Raw genomic sequence first — 13,671 nt, forward strand, 5'->3', positions numbered from 1 at the left:
ATCTGTGTTTTGTTGTGCAGCACTTCTTTTGACAAAAATATCTCCAGTGTTGTTTCGGATTGTGCTGTGAGGATTTTGTTGAAAAACACTTAATTTGATAAATATAGTGCAATGTTGTTTACATTTGATTGAAGTTTTAACAAATACATTTGATTAGACACCATTTTGATAAGTACATTTAATTAAACTCTCTAATTCAGAATTGAAAAATAATAATTGTCTAAATAACCACAATTTTAATGGCCTCTTATGTGTTTTTGCTTAAATATTACAACTGTGTGGCACATAAAATGTCCTGGAAAATTGTGCCTTCAAAAGAGTGGGAACTCTGGTACAGGTTTTCTAAACCTTTGCCCATTTCCCCCAGCTGCTGTGTTGAAATATGAAAACAACGTCATGAACATCCGGCAGTTTAACTGCTCTCCTCACCCGTACTGGCTGCCCAACTTCATGGATGTGTTCACGTGGTCACTGCCCTTCGTCGGGGAAAAAGGTAAAAAGCGAACCAGAATCATATACTTAACCTTTTTTTATATCACCCCACATTGATGTGTTTAAGCTATAGATATATCAACAAAACACACATTATCAAACATAAAGATATACATGTATTAAAATGTACAGTACGTACATAATTGCTGAAATGTTTTTTGTGGGACGGTGTGTTTTAAAACCAGTCCTCTCTTGTGTGTTTTCAGTAACCGAGATGCTGGTCAATGTGTTAAACATCTGCTCCGATGATGAACTCATGTCAGAGGGTGATGACACCTGTGAAGGTAAGAACATGTAAAATGATACATTATTATTTTTAAATAACCAAGTTTGTATTAGATTTTGGCTTACTTTGTATACAAGCCTTTTTATTAAGTTGCAGCCCATCAAAACACAGGATGTTTGTTCCCCTTTTTCCCACTCAAGAACTCAAGCCTAATAAAAATTTATGAACATTTGCATTGGAAAATTGTGTCCTTGCATAGCTTTTTCTTCTTTCCCCTTTCTTTTTGACCTCTCAATAGAGATTTCAGCTTAGTTTAATTACAGCAGCCCCTCTTTTAAAAAAAATAAAGTTCTTAATGAAGTGAATAACCCATATAATGCTATTAAGAACACTGTATTCTTGCCTTAAATATGAGCTCAGCATTAATTATGAGATAAATGGTTTTCTCACTGTATTTTGTTTTTCATCTTTTTGATGCATATGAAACTGCAGGAACAGGAAGTACATAGTGTGATAAGCAAGTTTATTTTGTACTAAAAACCTTTAAAGCCTTTTCATTTAGCTTGTTTCTTTTTTTAATCATTAAACTTTTAACCAAACAAGCAGTACCCTTTGTAAAACCCAACAGTTTACATGAGATAATACAAACTGGTTCTGAGTCCAGTCACTTTAAATCCTATTAGTATAAAGTATAAACGCTCTTTACTCAAGACCTATGAAGTACACTCCTACCTCTTCAGCTGTAATGAAACCAGATGAACCCATTCTGAGTGCCGCCTCCTCCCCCTCACATCTGAGGAGCTGTCATGAAGGAATATAGTGTCCCATTTACTGTTCTTGATGGCCATTTGATTTGCCCTTTTTTTTTTCAAATGGAGCATAATTTTATCTTGGCCTGACACACTTTCTCTGTTTCTGTGAGCCTATAGGTTCAAAATGGGGTTTATTTATTCCTTGAGGGAGTTCAGGATATAATGCCTTATTTGATATGGAGTTTGAATGCCTAGACAAATAGGATGTTTGCAGATATTAATGTTTATGATAAGACTGTTTAAGTTATGAATATGCAATAATCTTTTGCTTTGTTTCTTGGCCAAAAATTGTATACTGTATTTTTCTTGTCAAGTATATTTTTCTGGATAGAAAGCAGCTTATTTGAGTCCAAGAATTTTTAATTGGACAGAGAAACAACTATCTATTTGTCTTTCTCTTTCTCTTTCTCTCTCTCTCTCTCTCTCTCTCTCTCTCTCTCTGTCTCTGTCTCTGTCTCTCTCTCTCTCCCCTCCCCTTTCATGCATGTGTTTGGCAGGTGGTACCCCGGCAGTCCGCAAGGAGGTGATCCGAAATAAGATTCGTGCCATTGGCAAGATGGCCAGAGTTTTCTCTGTTCTTAGGTGAAATTATGCACTTCACATACAAAACCCTCATGACCTCATGATTTTGCACTTGCATCCACACATTCATGCACTTAATTATTTTATTATTATTTATTTATCTCAGCATAAATAACGATATTTCACACAACCAAACATCATTTTTGTAATGGCTCCTTCAATATTTAACATAATTAACCTCTGAAAAATACACTACCATTCATACATTTGTACAAACGTAATCTTTATTATTACTATTTTCAGCATTTTTAGGGTAAGTTTTATAAAATATTTTTTTGGAATACCAATATAAATTGTGCCTCGAATGACCTTTTATAAGCCTTTAAATCAAAAGGTTTTAGGATCATGAGAAATATAATTTCAGACAACTGTGTCTAAACCTGGTAGACTGGTATTTTAACAGTTCGATGATAAATATTAATATGTTAGATTTTTAAGAGACTTTACAAGTACTGTGTTTGTGTGTTTGCAGAGAGGAGAATGAGAGTGTGTTGCAGTTAAAGGGCTTGACCCCGACTGGAACATTGCCTCTGGGTGTGCTGTCAGGAGGCAGACAGACCATACAGAGTGGTAAGTCTTGCCCTTGTCCTTCTTGCACTTACTATGCTGTGGTGTTTTGGGCGATGCCTGTTCTGCATCAATCTCCTGCTCAATCTCACTCTGTTTTTCAGTCTTTACCTTTCTCTCCACCACTATCTCTGTCACCACCTTGCCCAACAGCTCTGCCTCCCTCACGGTACAGCACACTCATCATCGATTCCCAAGTTCCCTTCATTACCAAAACCTCCTTTCATTTTCCACATCTCTAAACGATACCACTATTGATCAATCAACACACTTCAAATTTCCTGTCCCAACAGAGACCTGAAAAATGTTCACGTGCTAAGATTGTAGCGGGTGCCAAGAGGCTGCTGTGGGTGATGCTGTCACTGTTAGAGGGGCTACTGTGAGCTTATAACTATGATGCAATATGACCCAATTTATCCAGTTTCTGTCGGTGTGCCTTGCTTTTTCTCCTGGCCTTCACTTTTAAACTCACCGGCCTGCTGCATGCGGATACTCTCCTACGAACATCAAATTAACACATTCTGGTTTGTTTCTGGTGAAACCAAAGATGCCTTTAAACATCAATGTTAGATTCAGATTTTGCAACACATTGGAAATACTTAATTAAAAAGAAAATGGCTGTTTTATAACTTTTATTTGTGGTGCTAGAAGGCATTACTTTTACTGTGCTTATTGTTTGGAATTTAAACAAACCGTGTTACAACTTGTTCATGGACCCTTTGTGCTACAGATATAAATGATACCTCAAGACATGCTGTGGCTTGTTGAGAAGTGTGCAATTACTTTTTTTAAGTGTCTTAAATTTGTGTCTGGCACACTATAAAATGGGCAAAACAAAAAAACATAGAGGGAACGGTGCCATATTTGTAGATCATAATAAAAACTCTCTTTACCCTTACTCACAACCACCTAGCATTGCCTTAACCACCCAGAAAACCCTCACTGACAACTAGCAATGCCTTAACAGCCATTCGGAATACCCTAGGAACTGCTTAGCAATGCCCTAGCAACTACCTGCCTATCAACTCCCTGGCAACCATCTATAACACCCTAGAAACCATCCAGAACACGCTCACAACCACCTCGCAGCCCCTTAAAGGGATAGTTCACCCAAAAATGAAAGTTCTCTCATCAGTTACTCACTATCATGCCATCCCAGATGTGTATGACTTTTTCTTCAACAGAACACAAATGAAGATTTTTAGAATATCTCAGCTCTGTAAGTCCATAAAATGCTTTTGTAGCTCTAAAAATCACATAAAGGAAACAGAAGAGATCCATAAGACTCTCGTGGTTAAATCCTTGTCTTCAGAAGCAATATAATAGGAGTGGGTGAGAAACAGAACAATGTTTAAGTCCATTTTTACTCAATTTCCACAGCTGCAATATTTTTCCAAAACAAATTCTGTTCTGCAAAAAAAGTAAGTCATACACATCTAGGGATGGCATGAGGGTGAGTAAATGATGAGAGAATTTTAATTTTTGGGTGAACTCACCAAGAATACCTTTGGAACTGCATAGTAATACTCAAGCAACTACCAGCCTGGCAGCTCCACCCTGACAACAACCCTGAACATCCTCACAACCACTTAGCAACACCTTAACAACTACTCAAAATACATTAGGAACTGCATAACAATGCCCTAGAAAATACCTGCCTAGCATCTGGCAGCCATCCATTACATCCCATCATTCACCCAAAACTCCTTCACAACACCCTAACAACCACCCAGAAAACCCTCGCAACTACCAAGTAATTGCTTAACAACCACTCAAAATACCCTAGAAACTGCATAGTAATGCCTTAGCAACTACCTGCCAAGCAGCTCCTTGGCAACTACCAAGAACACCCTCAAATCCACCTAGCAATAACCCACAACAACATTGTGCACGAGTAAGAACCACTCATTTTCTTTAGGAGGTGTTTAAAACTAATTGTTGATAGTAATATAGTAAGGACAGGACATTGGGAGTATAGGGAGAACAGGTTTGCAGAATGACACGAGCCAAATTCAGACTCAGAGCTTGTGCACAAACCGCTACTCCAAAGACAAAACAATTAAATTAAAAAAGATTGTTTACCTATTCAGGCCTGTTGAGTATTTGTAAAGAATGGCCTGCACACTCTATTTGAAAAACATAAAGGCGAAGTGAGGTCATACAACACCGTCTGTTAATTATATAGTCTCAGTGGTGAACTGGGGGAGGGGAAGTATATACAAGGTTTCTTCAGTAGCCGAACATAGATAATAGAGCTCAAACCAACCTTGCTTCTCATCTTCCTGTGAAGACCACAAATAAACTGACATCACACATATACAGTACATCTTGTGAAGTTTTACGCTGAAAGCCTCTCCTTGTTTGGCTATTGTATACCTTAAGCTTTAAAAATAGACTCCAGTCCATTGCAGAAATGTTTAGAAGGCCTAGCTTTTCGGGTTCAAAAACATGGTTTCTCAAAAACAAACCGCACCAGAAAAAAAAAAAAAAGATTCTAGATAAAGCTTCACTCCACTAAAACTTCAAGTTTTTTCCTGTGCTGTCTGAAGCATTTGAACTGATGGTGGGAGGGGAAATTGAATGATGGGATTTTTTTAAAGATTGCATTGATAACTTGACTCACTTTCTTTCCCCGTTCATTTTGGGCATGGCACTACTACTCACGCTTACACAGCCACCGTAGAAGCAGAGGAAGCACGAGGTACGCAAGTAACCTTCTCAATGTTGTCTGTCTGTGACCCTCCCCCCGTAATTATCTGTTTGTCCTTTTGTGTGTCTTTTTGTCCTTTTGTAGTCTGTGCTTTCTTTTTTTTTGTCTTTTTTTTGTCTACTGTATGCAGTGCACATACTAGTTATGTTCAGGCTAACTCATTCATTTTATTGATGTTTATTTGTTGTTTGTTTGTTTATTTGTTTTGTTCGGTTTCATTTGTTCATGTTAACATTTAAAGGCAACATAAAATTACATTTGCAACCCTGTTTATTTCCGTAATGTTGTGTACATAATGTAACGAGAATAAAAAGTAGGTGGAACTCGATTTTATCCACTGAGGATGGATTGTATTGTAAAACGTAGGCCTTCCAAACAAGTTTATAGTCAACTGTGAAGAACTACTCCCCTCCTGAAACACCAACAACACCCATTTTTTGTAATTGAAGAGGCCTTGGTGACATCAAGGACATTTGTTTGAGAGGCTAATACATTTTTATTTCTTGATGAATTCTCTTGGCTAAAATACTTGCCTGAAAGTATTCCATCCTCATATACGTGTCAGTGCCGTGATTGTCTTTGGTACATCTGGCAATTGAGAGAGGGTGGTTTCAGAAATGCATTTTCAAGCATAGCTGTTTTGAGGGGGGGAAGCCAAAGTCAGGGCTGCGAGCGGACCGCAGTGTGAGACTCAATCTTTGTTTTTAGCAGTTTCACTTCCTGACCAAAGAAGGCAGTGAGCCCCTGGCCGTGCAAATAGATAAGCTCAAATCTAGGTCTCTTTTAGACTTTAATGTCAGCTGTGACGTGGGTACACCAGCGTTTCTGGTTAATGTTATCTGTTTGGTTTGGGAAACTAGTTTTACTTTAGAACCTCAACTTCTCTTTCTTCTTATCTTAGCTGACTGGTTTTGATACTTTTGACATTATCTCATCAACCTTTTATCTCATTGGGTGCTGATTTGTGAAAAATGGCCCCCTGTTGGTTAGCAACTGTTGATGTTCTGCCATGTAGATACAGTAGCCTTTTGATTAGTATCTTTAATAAATACATCTGCATATATACCATCTTTAGATTGTTGATCCCAGTTAAAGAAATGATTCCGGTTCAATTCAAGTGAAGCTCTTTCGACAGCACCTGTGGCAGGCTGTCAGTTTACACAGATATTAATTTCAACCTCATTCTTACTTTGTAAAACAAAACTGAAATTGTTTACACTAGAATGCACTTAGAATGGAAGTCTATGTGGCTAGGCATTGCACCAGGAAAATCATTAAAATTCTATAAAACAATTATTTTAATCACAAGACTAAACACTTTATACATGTTAAAATAAGACTAGTATGATTTACAATCTACAACCATGTCTGTGCAACATTATAGGCCTATCCAATATTTCAATTCCTATCTCTTCCAATGTTAAGCAGTCAATTTCCACATTTCCTTGCAATCCACCCACAGTATATTGGTAATGCGTAACCTGATGTTAATTCACCTAGAACATTAGTGACTGCTCTGCTAAAAGGACAATTTAGACAACTTTATGTCCGAAATAACAATTTTGTATGCAATTTTAAATTAAGCGCTTAACAGTAACAAGTACTTCAGATTAATGCTTTTCTTTTGCCACATAAACTTCCATTGTAAATGCATTACTGTAGCACAAGTTTCTTTTACAAACTGAGGGAGTCAAATTATTTTCTAGTAATTTGTTGTATGCCACAGATGCTAAAAACAAGTTTTATAAGCATTTAAATTTTTTTTTTTGCTTTGTCATGTTGTGTATTTGTAATAGTTCACTGGAAGTCTATAACTGCTGTGTGGTATGATGATTCATTATTTGTTATTAGCCTGCATTAGCAAGTCACCACAAAGTGTGCCATAGTGGCCTTAGTTTGTTTTCCTATTAACATATATTTACTGATCAAGAATAAAACACATTCATGCCAACAATTTAATTGTTCCTGTACTCGAAGGCTATTTATAACACACACAAAAACTTTTCACTTTTAGTTTACAACAAACTTAAAATAGTAGCTAAATGTTCTAAAATGCAAAACAGGAAACAAAATATACTCAAAGTTTATACCAGGATTGTTGCTAGTATCTCAAAGTTACCATGATGCAGGCAATAGCTTACTTCCTGCTTTCCCACCTCCATCTCCAGCCATTCAAGGCTTCAATCCTCAACACAAGATCCAGAGTTTCGAAGAAGCACGTGGTCTGGACCGAATAAACGAGAGAATGCCTCCACGAAAGGACAGCATGCAGCCGGACGGCACTGCCAACTCTATCAACTCAGCCAACTCCCCCGATAAGAACGGCACCAACAGCCAGGCGTAGTATCCTGCAGCAGCTGCCTACCACTCTCTTTCCCTCATCCATTTGTTTCTCTCTCTTTTTTTGTGTCTCTTTTCCTTCCCATTCTCCCTCTTTCTGGTAGAGGTGATACCCCCTAAATGCAAAACTCTCCTGGACCAGATTGGGGGAGAATCTCACCATGAAGAGGGCGTAGTGAAAAACAATCTATGGTTCTTATTTATTTATTGATATAGATGATAAGAAATGTAAGATCTGTAACGGTGGAAAAAATCGAGATGATTGAATAAATACACGATGAATATTACAGGTGTATATAAAATACAGAATATATATATATATATATATATATATATATATATATATATATATATATATATATATATATATATATATATAAAATGTAATACATACACATAGCATTGGGGTGGTGTAAGTTCATCTTGGATTCAGTAGTTTAAAAAAGGAAAAAGAGAGAATCCATTTTGTAAATTTCCATTAATAATTTAGATTTATTTCTGACTTTTTTAAACAACCAAGACTTGCTCAGCAGAATTTCTTTAATGTTGTTTATCGTGCGCTTGGCATGGGAATTTTGTGCCCAACATAATTATATCAAGTGCTTATTTGTGAATACTCGAAGCTAGTATGATGATATCTTTGAAGCAAAAAAAAAAAAAAAAAGTCTCATGACATAAAACAAAACATGTTTTTGTTAATGAAAAAGAATGTGGGGAAAAACTTCATAATGCCAATTATAGATAAGGGGAGTGCATTAATAACTCAAGTGTTGACACATTTGTATGTACATTTGCATTTTCGAGTGTTCCCTCAACCAAATGTAATGTTTACTTTGTTTCATTTGTTTTGTTCCTTTATGTAACTCAAACTACAAAAGGTGAAAGCGTGAAAGCCACCCCAAAAAGACCTTGAGATGGTTTGAGGAGTGATCATGTTTGCTTGTGTGTTTTTATTTTCTCGTTTTTGTTCATTTGGGTTCTCCATTCTGTATGATACTGTTATTGTTGGCAACTTGCGATTCGGCTGTGCAAAGACTCCGACTTCCTGTACGTTATACATTTGAGGTTATGTGCCATGCTAATAACTATAGCAAGCGTTCTGTGTGCATACATTGAGATTGCACACATTATGACATCTATTTTCCATTTTATTTAATACCGCAAGCAATCCAGGTTCCATACGTCCAATACTTCATTGTTTTGTGGTGCACACCTTTAAACAAGGAGACTCTGCAAGGTTAAACCTGCATGTTATCGATACTGTATTTAAAAGGAACTCTCTCATCCAAAGAAAAATCAGTGTTTTAATGTAATATATGACTGTATTATTAACAGAAAAAAAAACTGCTGATTGTATAAGGTTGATACCTCTCCATTTGCTTGAGAAGAGGCAAGCGCTTCAATCAGCCTTTTAGTGGTGTAGACACTAAAGAAAAAATCAAAGGAAGGAAAAAGAGCCTTGAATGCTTTACTCTTTGTGATCTAAAACACACCTGAGGGAGGCCCACATCCTTAAACAGGTACCAAAGTACAGAGTAGGTAGTCATGTCCTAATAACCTCCTTTTTTGTGTCCACTTCTGAAGTGTTTGTCTTTTCAAGTCTCTGTTTTATGTAAAGAGCCTCTGCAGACTTAAGTTTGGTTTTGTTTGTTTTCCTCCATGTTTAATTTAAAAAGGGATATCTGCTATGGTTTGAGAGAGTCATGTGTTTTGGGTGGGGGTGGTGCTTGGGGGGGGGGGGCTATTGTTCAAAATATTGGAGAAGAATCGGGGGCATTTAGACCAATAGTCCCATTGTACGAGGGCATCATTTTTGCCATCTGTTAAAAATTCCAAACATATCCGTCAGAATCTACAGAAAATGTGTAAGGCTTTTTTCTTAATAGCTAATAAAAAGGACTGTGGAGGACGTTTTGTCAAGAACATGCATTGCGAGGCCTCTTAAAAAGTTCAATTTATGGTGATGTATCACTCCATTGAAGAAAAAAAAAAGTTAAACAGAAGTAAATGAAATACAACAAAAGTTTGGGAAAAGAACCTAGTCTTGTTTCTTTATTTGTCTTGTTTTAATTGTGTTAAGAATTTTTTACTTTTTCTACTTGATCACTTGATATTGTGTCTGCTTTTGCAATTGAGCAGTTTGAGCTGTTGATTGGTGGCAAATTAGTGCTTTGTCATTTACATTATGCAAGACTGCTCATGTCAAGGTTTTTCTATGATTACAACTCCAAAAATGTTAATGTTGTGTGCCTTAAGCATGGTGAAGGACAGCTGGTGTATTATTATTACCTGTCAGAACAGAGCACATGCAACAGAGTACAGGCCAAGCATGGCTGAGATTATGTTTTATGTGCTGTTTGTGTAAGAATAGACAACAGGATACATTTGAAAACCTTTTACCTTATTTATCGGTATACAGTTTATCCTGCTTTTGACATATAAGAATTGATATATGAAAAACTCAAACGTTTAATTATCTTTAAGCAATTTATTAGCAATTATGGGCATACACTAATAATACAGTGTCAATTCAAATGCTGATGTGTTCATATTGTTTTATACCTTAACATATCATTAACATTTAAAAAGCTCAGGCTTCTAGTCTGAAGGTCTTGTTGAATGTTTTTTTAGTCTGTAGGTTTTTCAGCTTCCTGTAAGCCTACTCTCATGTAAAGGATGCAGCTGAACAAAATAAAATGATGCTTTTGTTTCATTGAAAGGCCTTGAATTGAAGCAGGCTCTTGAATAACATTTGTTGCACCACAGAATGTTTCACAAGCACCTATTCAGTGCATTTTGGCTGATTATTCCCAACAAATACAAGCTTTTACAGAAAAGCTAAAAACACTTATTTCCTTATTGCCCCAGCAAATTGTGTGGATCATGCATTTTAAGTACTGTGGAAAACGAATCCCATAATAAAAAGTTGCACACCATTTTTATAGCAGAATGGTTATTAACTGGATAGCTAGTCTTTACCACTTATGAACGCAGTTATGAACTGGTGTTTTACAAGGAATATTTAAAAGTATTACAATTAAAATGAATATGGTGTAGCCTAATGCAACTTATGTGTAGACTTCATATTTGTTCCTATAATGCCTATGCTGTATTATTCAGTACAATTGAGTATTAGTCCGGTAGAATGACAAGACTGCTTTAGGAATGTGTATATATACAGGATTGCTTAATTGAAACTGCCTTACTGTACCAGGTGATCTGTTTATTTAAACGCAGTGGTAGTGTGAATCATGGCATAATAGCGCTCTCTTGCCGAATAGTGAATGGGAATCATTTGGTGCAATGGGACTGCTCGTGAATTCGAACCTCGGTATAACGGAAACAATAACATTAAAACTAGACTGCCTTTGAATACTGTCTTGACAAAGACAAGGTTTTTAAAAGCCTTGAAATTTTAAAAGGTAGATATACAGACAGACAAATAGTGTCTTCCACATGTATTACAGGAAATTTGATATCTGACATAAATATCAGCTGTAAAGCGGGTTAAGGGAAAGGAGGAGGCGAGAACTGGCTTGACAATATAAATAATAGTTTTAATAAGAAACTGAACGAAAAACAAACACAGAGCAGCTGCATGACATTCTCTCTCGAGCCGTCGTCACCGGCCGCCTTTATCCCTCGCGCGCCCCCATCAGGCTGATTGGGGACAGTGCGTGCGTTGTTCTAGCCCGGCCCCGCCCTCCTCCGCTCTACATCAGCGTTGGTGTTTTAACAGCTATTCTGCCTCATTGCTATCAGGCTTGCTGATGCTTTGCTCTTGTTTTTTATTTGCTCCAAAGCTCTTGTTGCAGTCCTCTAAAAGCATATTGTCCACGTAGAAATGCTATTGAACTAACTGTAAACTGGCTTATTTTATTTAAACCAAACTGATCCATTATTGTCAACGAGAAATGGGATTATCTAATCCGATTGATGAAATGCTATCATTGTGTTTGACATTTAATCTAAGAGGGATCCTTTATCTGTACCTGTAATAATGCTTTTTTAATCTGATGATAACAGATGTGTTTAAAAGAGATCTTTTTTTCCCTGCCTTCATGTTTGTCCACATTCTTTTTTCAGATTGTTCCCTTGATGCACATTTACTAAACTGATGACCATTTGCCAATACCAATGTTACAGACACTGTAGATTGGTTTGTTGTAAGATACATACAGTAGCACAACAGAACAATGCTACCCAAAAAACAAATGTGTTAGATGGCACCAAACAGATGAAATATTATGTTGTCAAGGTAATGTAGTAGTATTTTTTCTTTGCAAACCCTAAGCAATAATCTTTAGTGCAAAACGATGAACATTATCAAATTGTGAGGTTTATGGTAGAGCGGAGGAACTTGTGCTATACAGTGCATCCAAAAAGTGTTCACAGCACTTCACTTTTTCCACATTTTGTTATGTTACAGCCTTATTCCAAATTGGATTAAATTAATTATTTACCTAAAAATTCTACAAATTTACAGCCATTTTTAGATCTCTCCAGAGATGTTCAATTGGGTTAAAGTCTGGGCTCTGGCTGGGCCACTCAAGGACATTCACAGAGTTGTCCTGTAGCCACTCCTTTGTTATCTTGGCTGTGTGCTTAGGGTCGTTGTCCTGTTGGAAGATGAACCTTTGCCACAGTCTGAGGTCCAGAGCGTTCTGCAGCAGGTTCTCTTTCATCATCTCGTGTTTGAGATGCACCTATGGGAAGGGTATCCGTAACTGACCTCTGCAGAAGCATCCAATTGCACCAAGTCTGGCTAGACAGACAGAAGCGCGTGACCTATGCTCGGTAAGGACCCACCCTAAGAATAAGACCTGCACGCGCTGCTGCTCCTCAGTTGACATTCTCTTCTCGTGACCGAATTAAAAATAATAACCAGGGTTATGTGAGTAACCTAATGTTTTCATCAAGGATGTCTCTGTACATTGCTGCATTCATCTTTCCCTCAATCCTGACTAGTCTTCCAGTTCCTGTCGCTGAAAAACATCCCCAAAGCATGATGCTGCCACCACCATGCTTCACTGTAGGGATGGTATTGGCCAGGTGATAGCGTTGCCTGGTTTCCTCCCAACATGACGCTTGCCATTCAGGCCAAAAGATTCAATCTTTGTTTCATCAGACCAGAGAATTTTGTTTCTCATGGTCTGAGAGTCCTTCAGGTGCCTTTTTCAAACTCCAGGCAGGCTGTCAGGCATGTGCCATCTGGCCACTCTACCATACAGGCCTGATTGGTGGTGTGCTGCAGAGATGGTTGTTCTTCTGGAAGGTTCTCCTCGCTCCACAGAGAAACGCTGGAGCTCTGTCAGAGTGACCATCGGGTTCTTGGTCACTTCCCTGACTAAGGCCCTTCTCCCCCGATCGCTCAGTTTGGCTGGCCAGCCAGCTCTAGGAAGAGTCCTGGTGCTTCCAAACTTCCATTTACGGATGATGGAGGCCACTGTGCTCATTGGGATCTTCAATGCTGCAGAAATCTTTCTGTACCCTTCCCCAGATCTGTGCCTCGATACAATCCTGTCTCGGAGGTCTTTAGACAATTCCTTGGACCTCATGGCTCGGTTTGTGCTCTGACATGCACTGTTAACTGTGGGACCTTTATATAGACAGGTGTGCCTTTCCAAATCATGTCCAATCAACTGAATTTACCACAGGTGGACTCTAATCAAGTTGTAGAAACATCTCAAGAATGATCAGTGGAAACTGGATGCACCGGATCTCGGTTTTTATTTTTAATACATTTGCAAAGATTTCAAACAAACTTATTTCATGTTGTCATTATGGGGTATTGTTTGTAGAATTTTGAGGAAAATAATGAATTTAATCAATTTTGGAATAAGGCTGTAACATAACAAAATGTGGATAAAGTGAAGCGCTGTGAATACTTTCCAGATGCACTGTACATAGGGACTAATGGGGACTTGGCCAACAAAGCAACC

General features: G+C 37.7%; 1 protein-coding gene across 2 annotated transcripts in view; it reads left to right on the forward strand.

The window, feature by feature from the left end:
* The window catches only part of ppp3ccb (protein phosphatase 3, catalytic subunit, gamma isozyme, b), a 51,813-nt gene extending 42,047 nt beyond the window's left edge, over positions 1–9,766 (forward strand). Inside the window, exons 9-14 of one of the 2 annotated variants that reach the window (XM_052116087.1) lie at positions 368–493; positions 699–776; positions 2,028–2,112; positions 2,585–2,682; positions 5,354–5,380; positions 7,558–9,766. In XM_052116087.1, coding sequence (XP_051972047.1) covers positions 368–493; positions 699–776; positions 2,028–2,112; positions 2,585–2,682; positions 5,354–5,380; positions 7,558–7,733 — 590 coding nt within the window. In that variant the 3' untranslated portion in view covers positions 7,734–9,766. The remainder of the gene's footprint in view (positions 1–367; positions 494–698; positions 777–2,027; positions 2,113–2,584; positions 2,683–5,353; positions 5,381–7,557) is intronic. The other variant, XM_052116088.1, reaches the window with a different exon arrangement.
* Positions 9,767–13,671: the final 3,905 nt, after the last annotated feature.

The sequence above is a fragment of the Xyrauchen texanus genome, chromosome 43 (assembly GCF_025860055.1).
Source record: "Xyrauchen texanus isolate HMW12.3.18 chromosome 43, RBS_HiC_50CHRs, whole genome shotgun sequence".
Lineage (NCBI taxonomy): Eukaryota > Metazoa > Chordata > Actinopteri > Cypriniformes > Catostomidae > Xyrauchen > Xyrauchen texanus.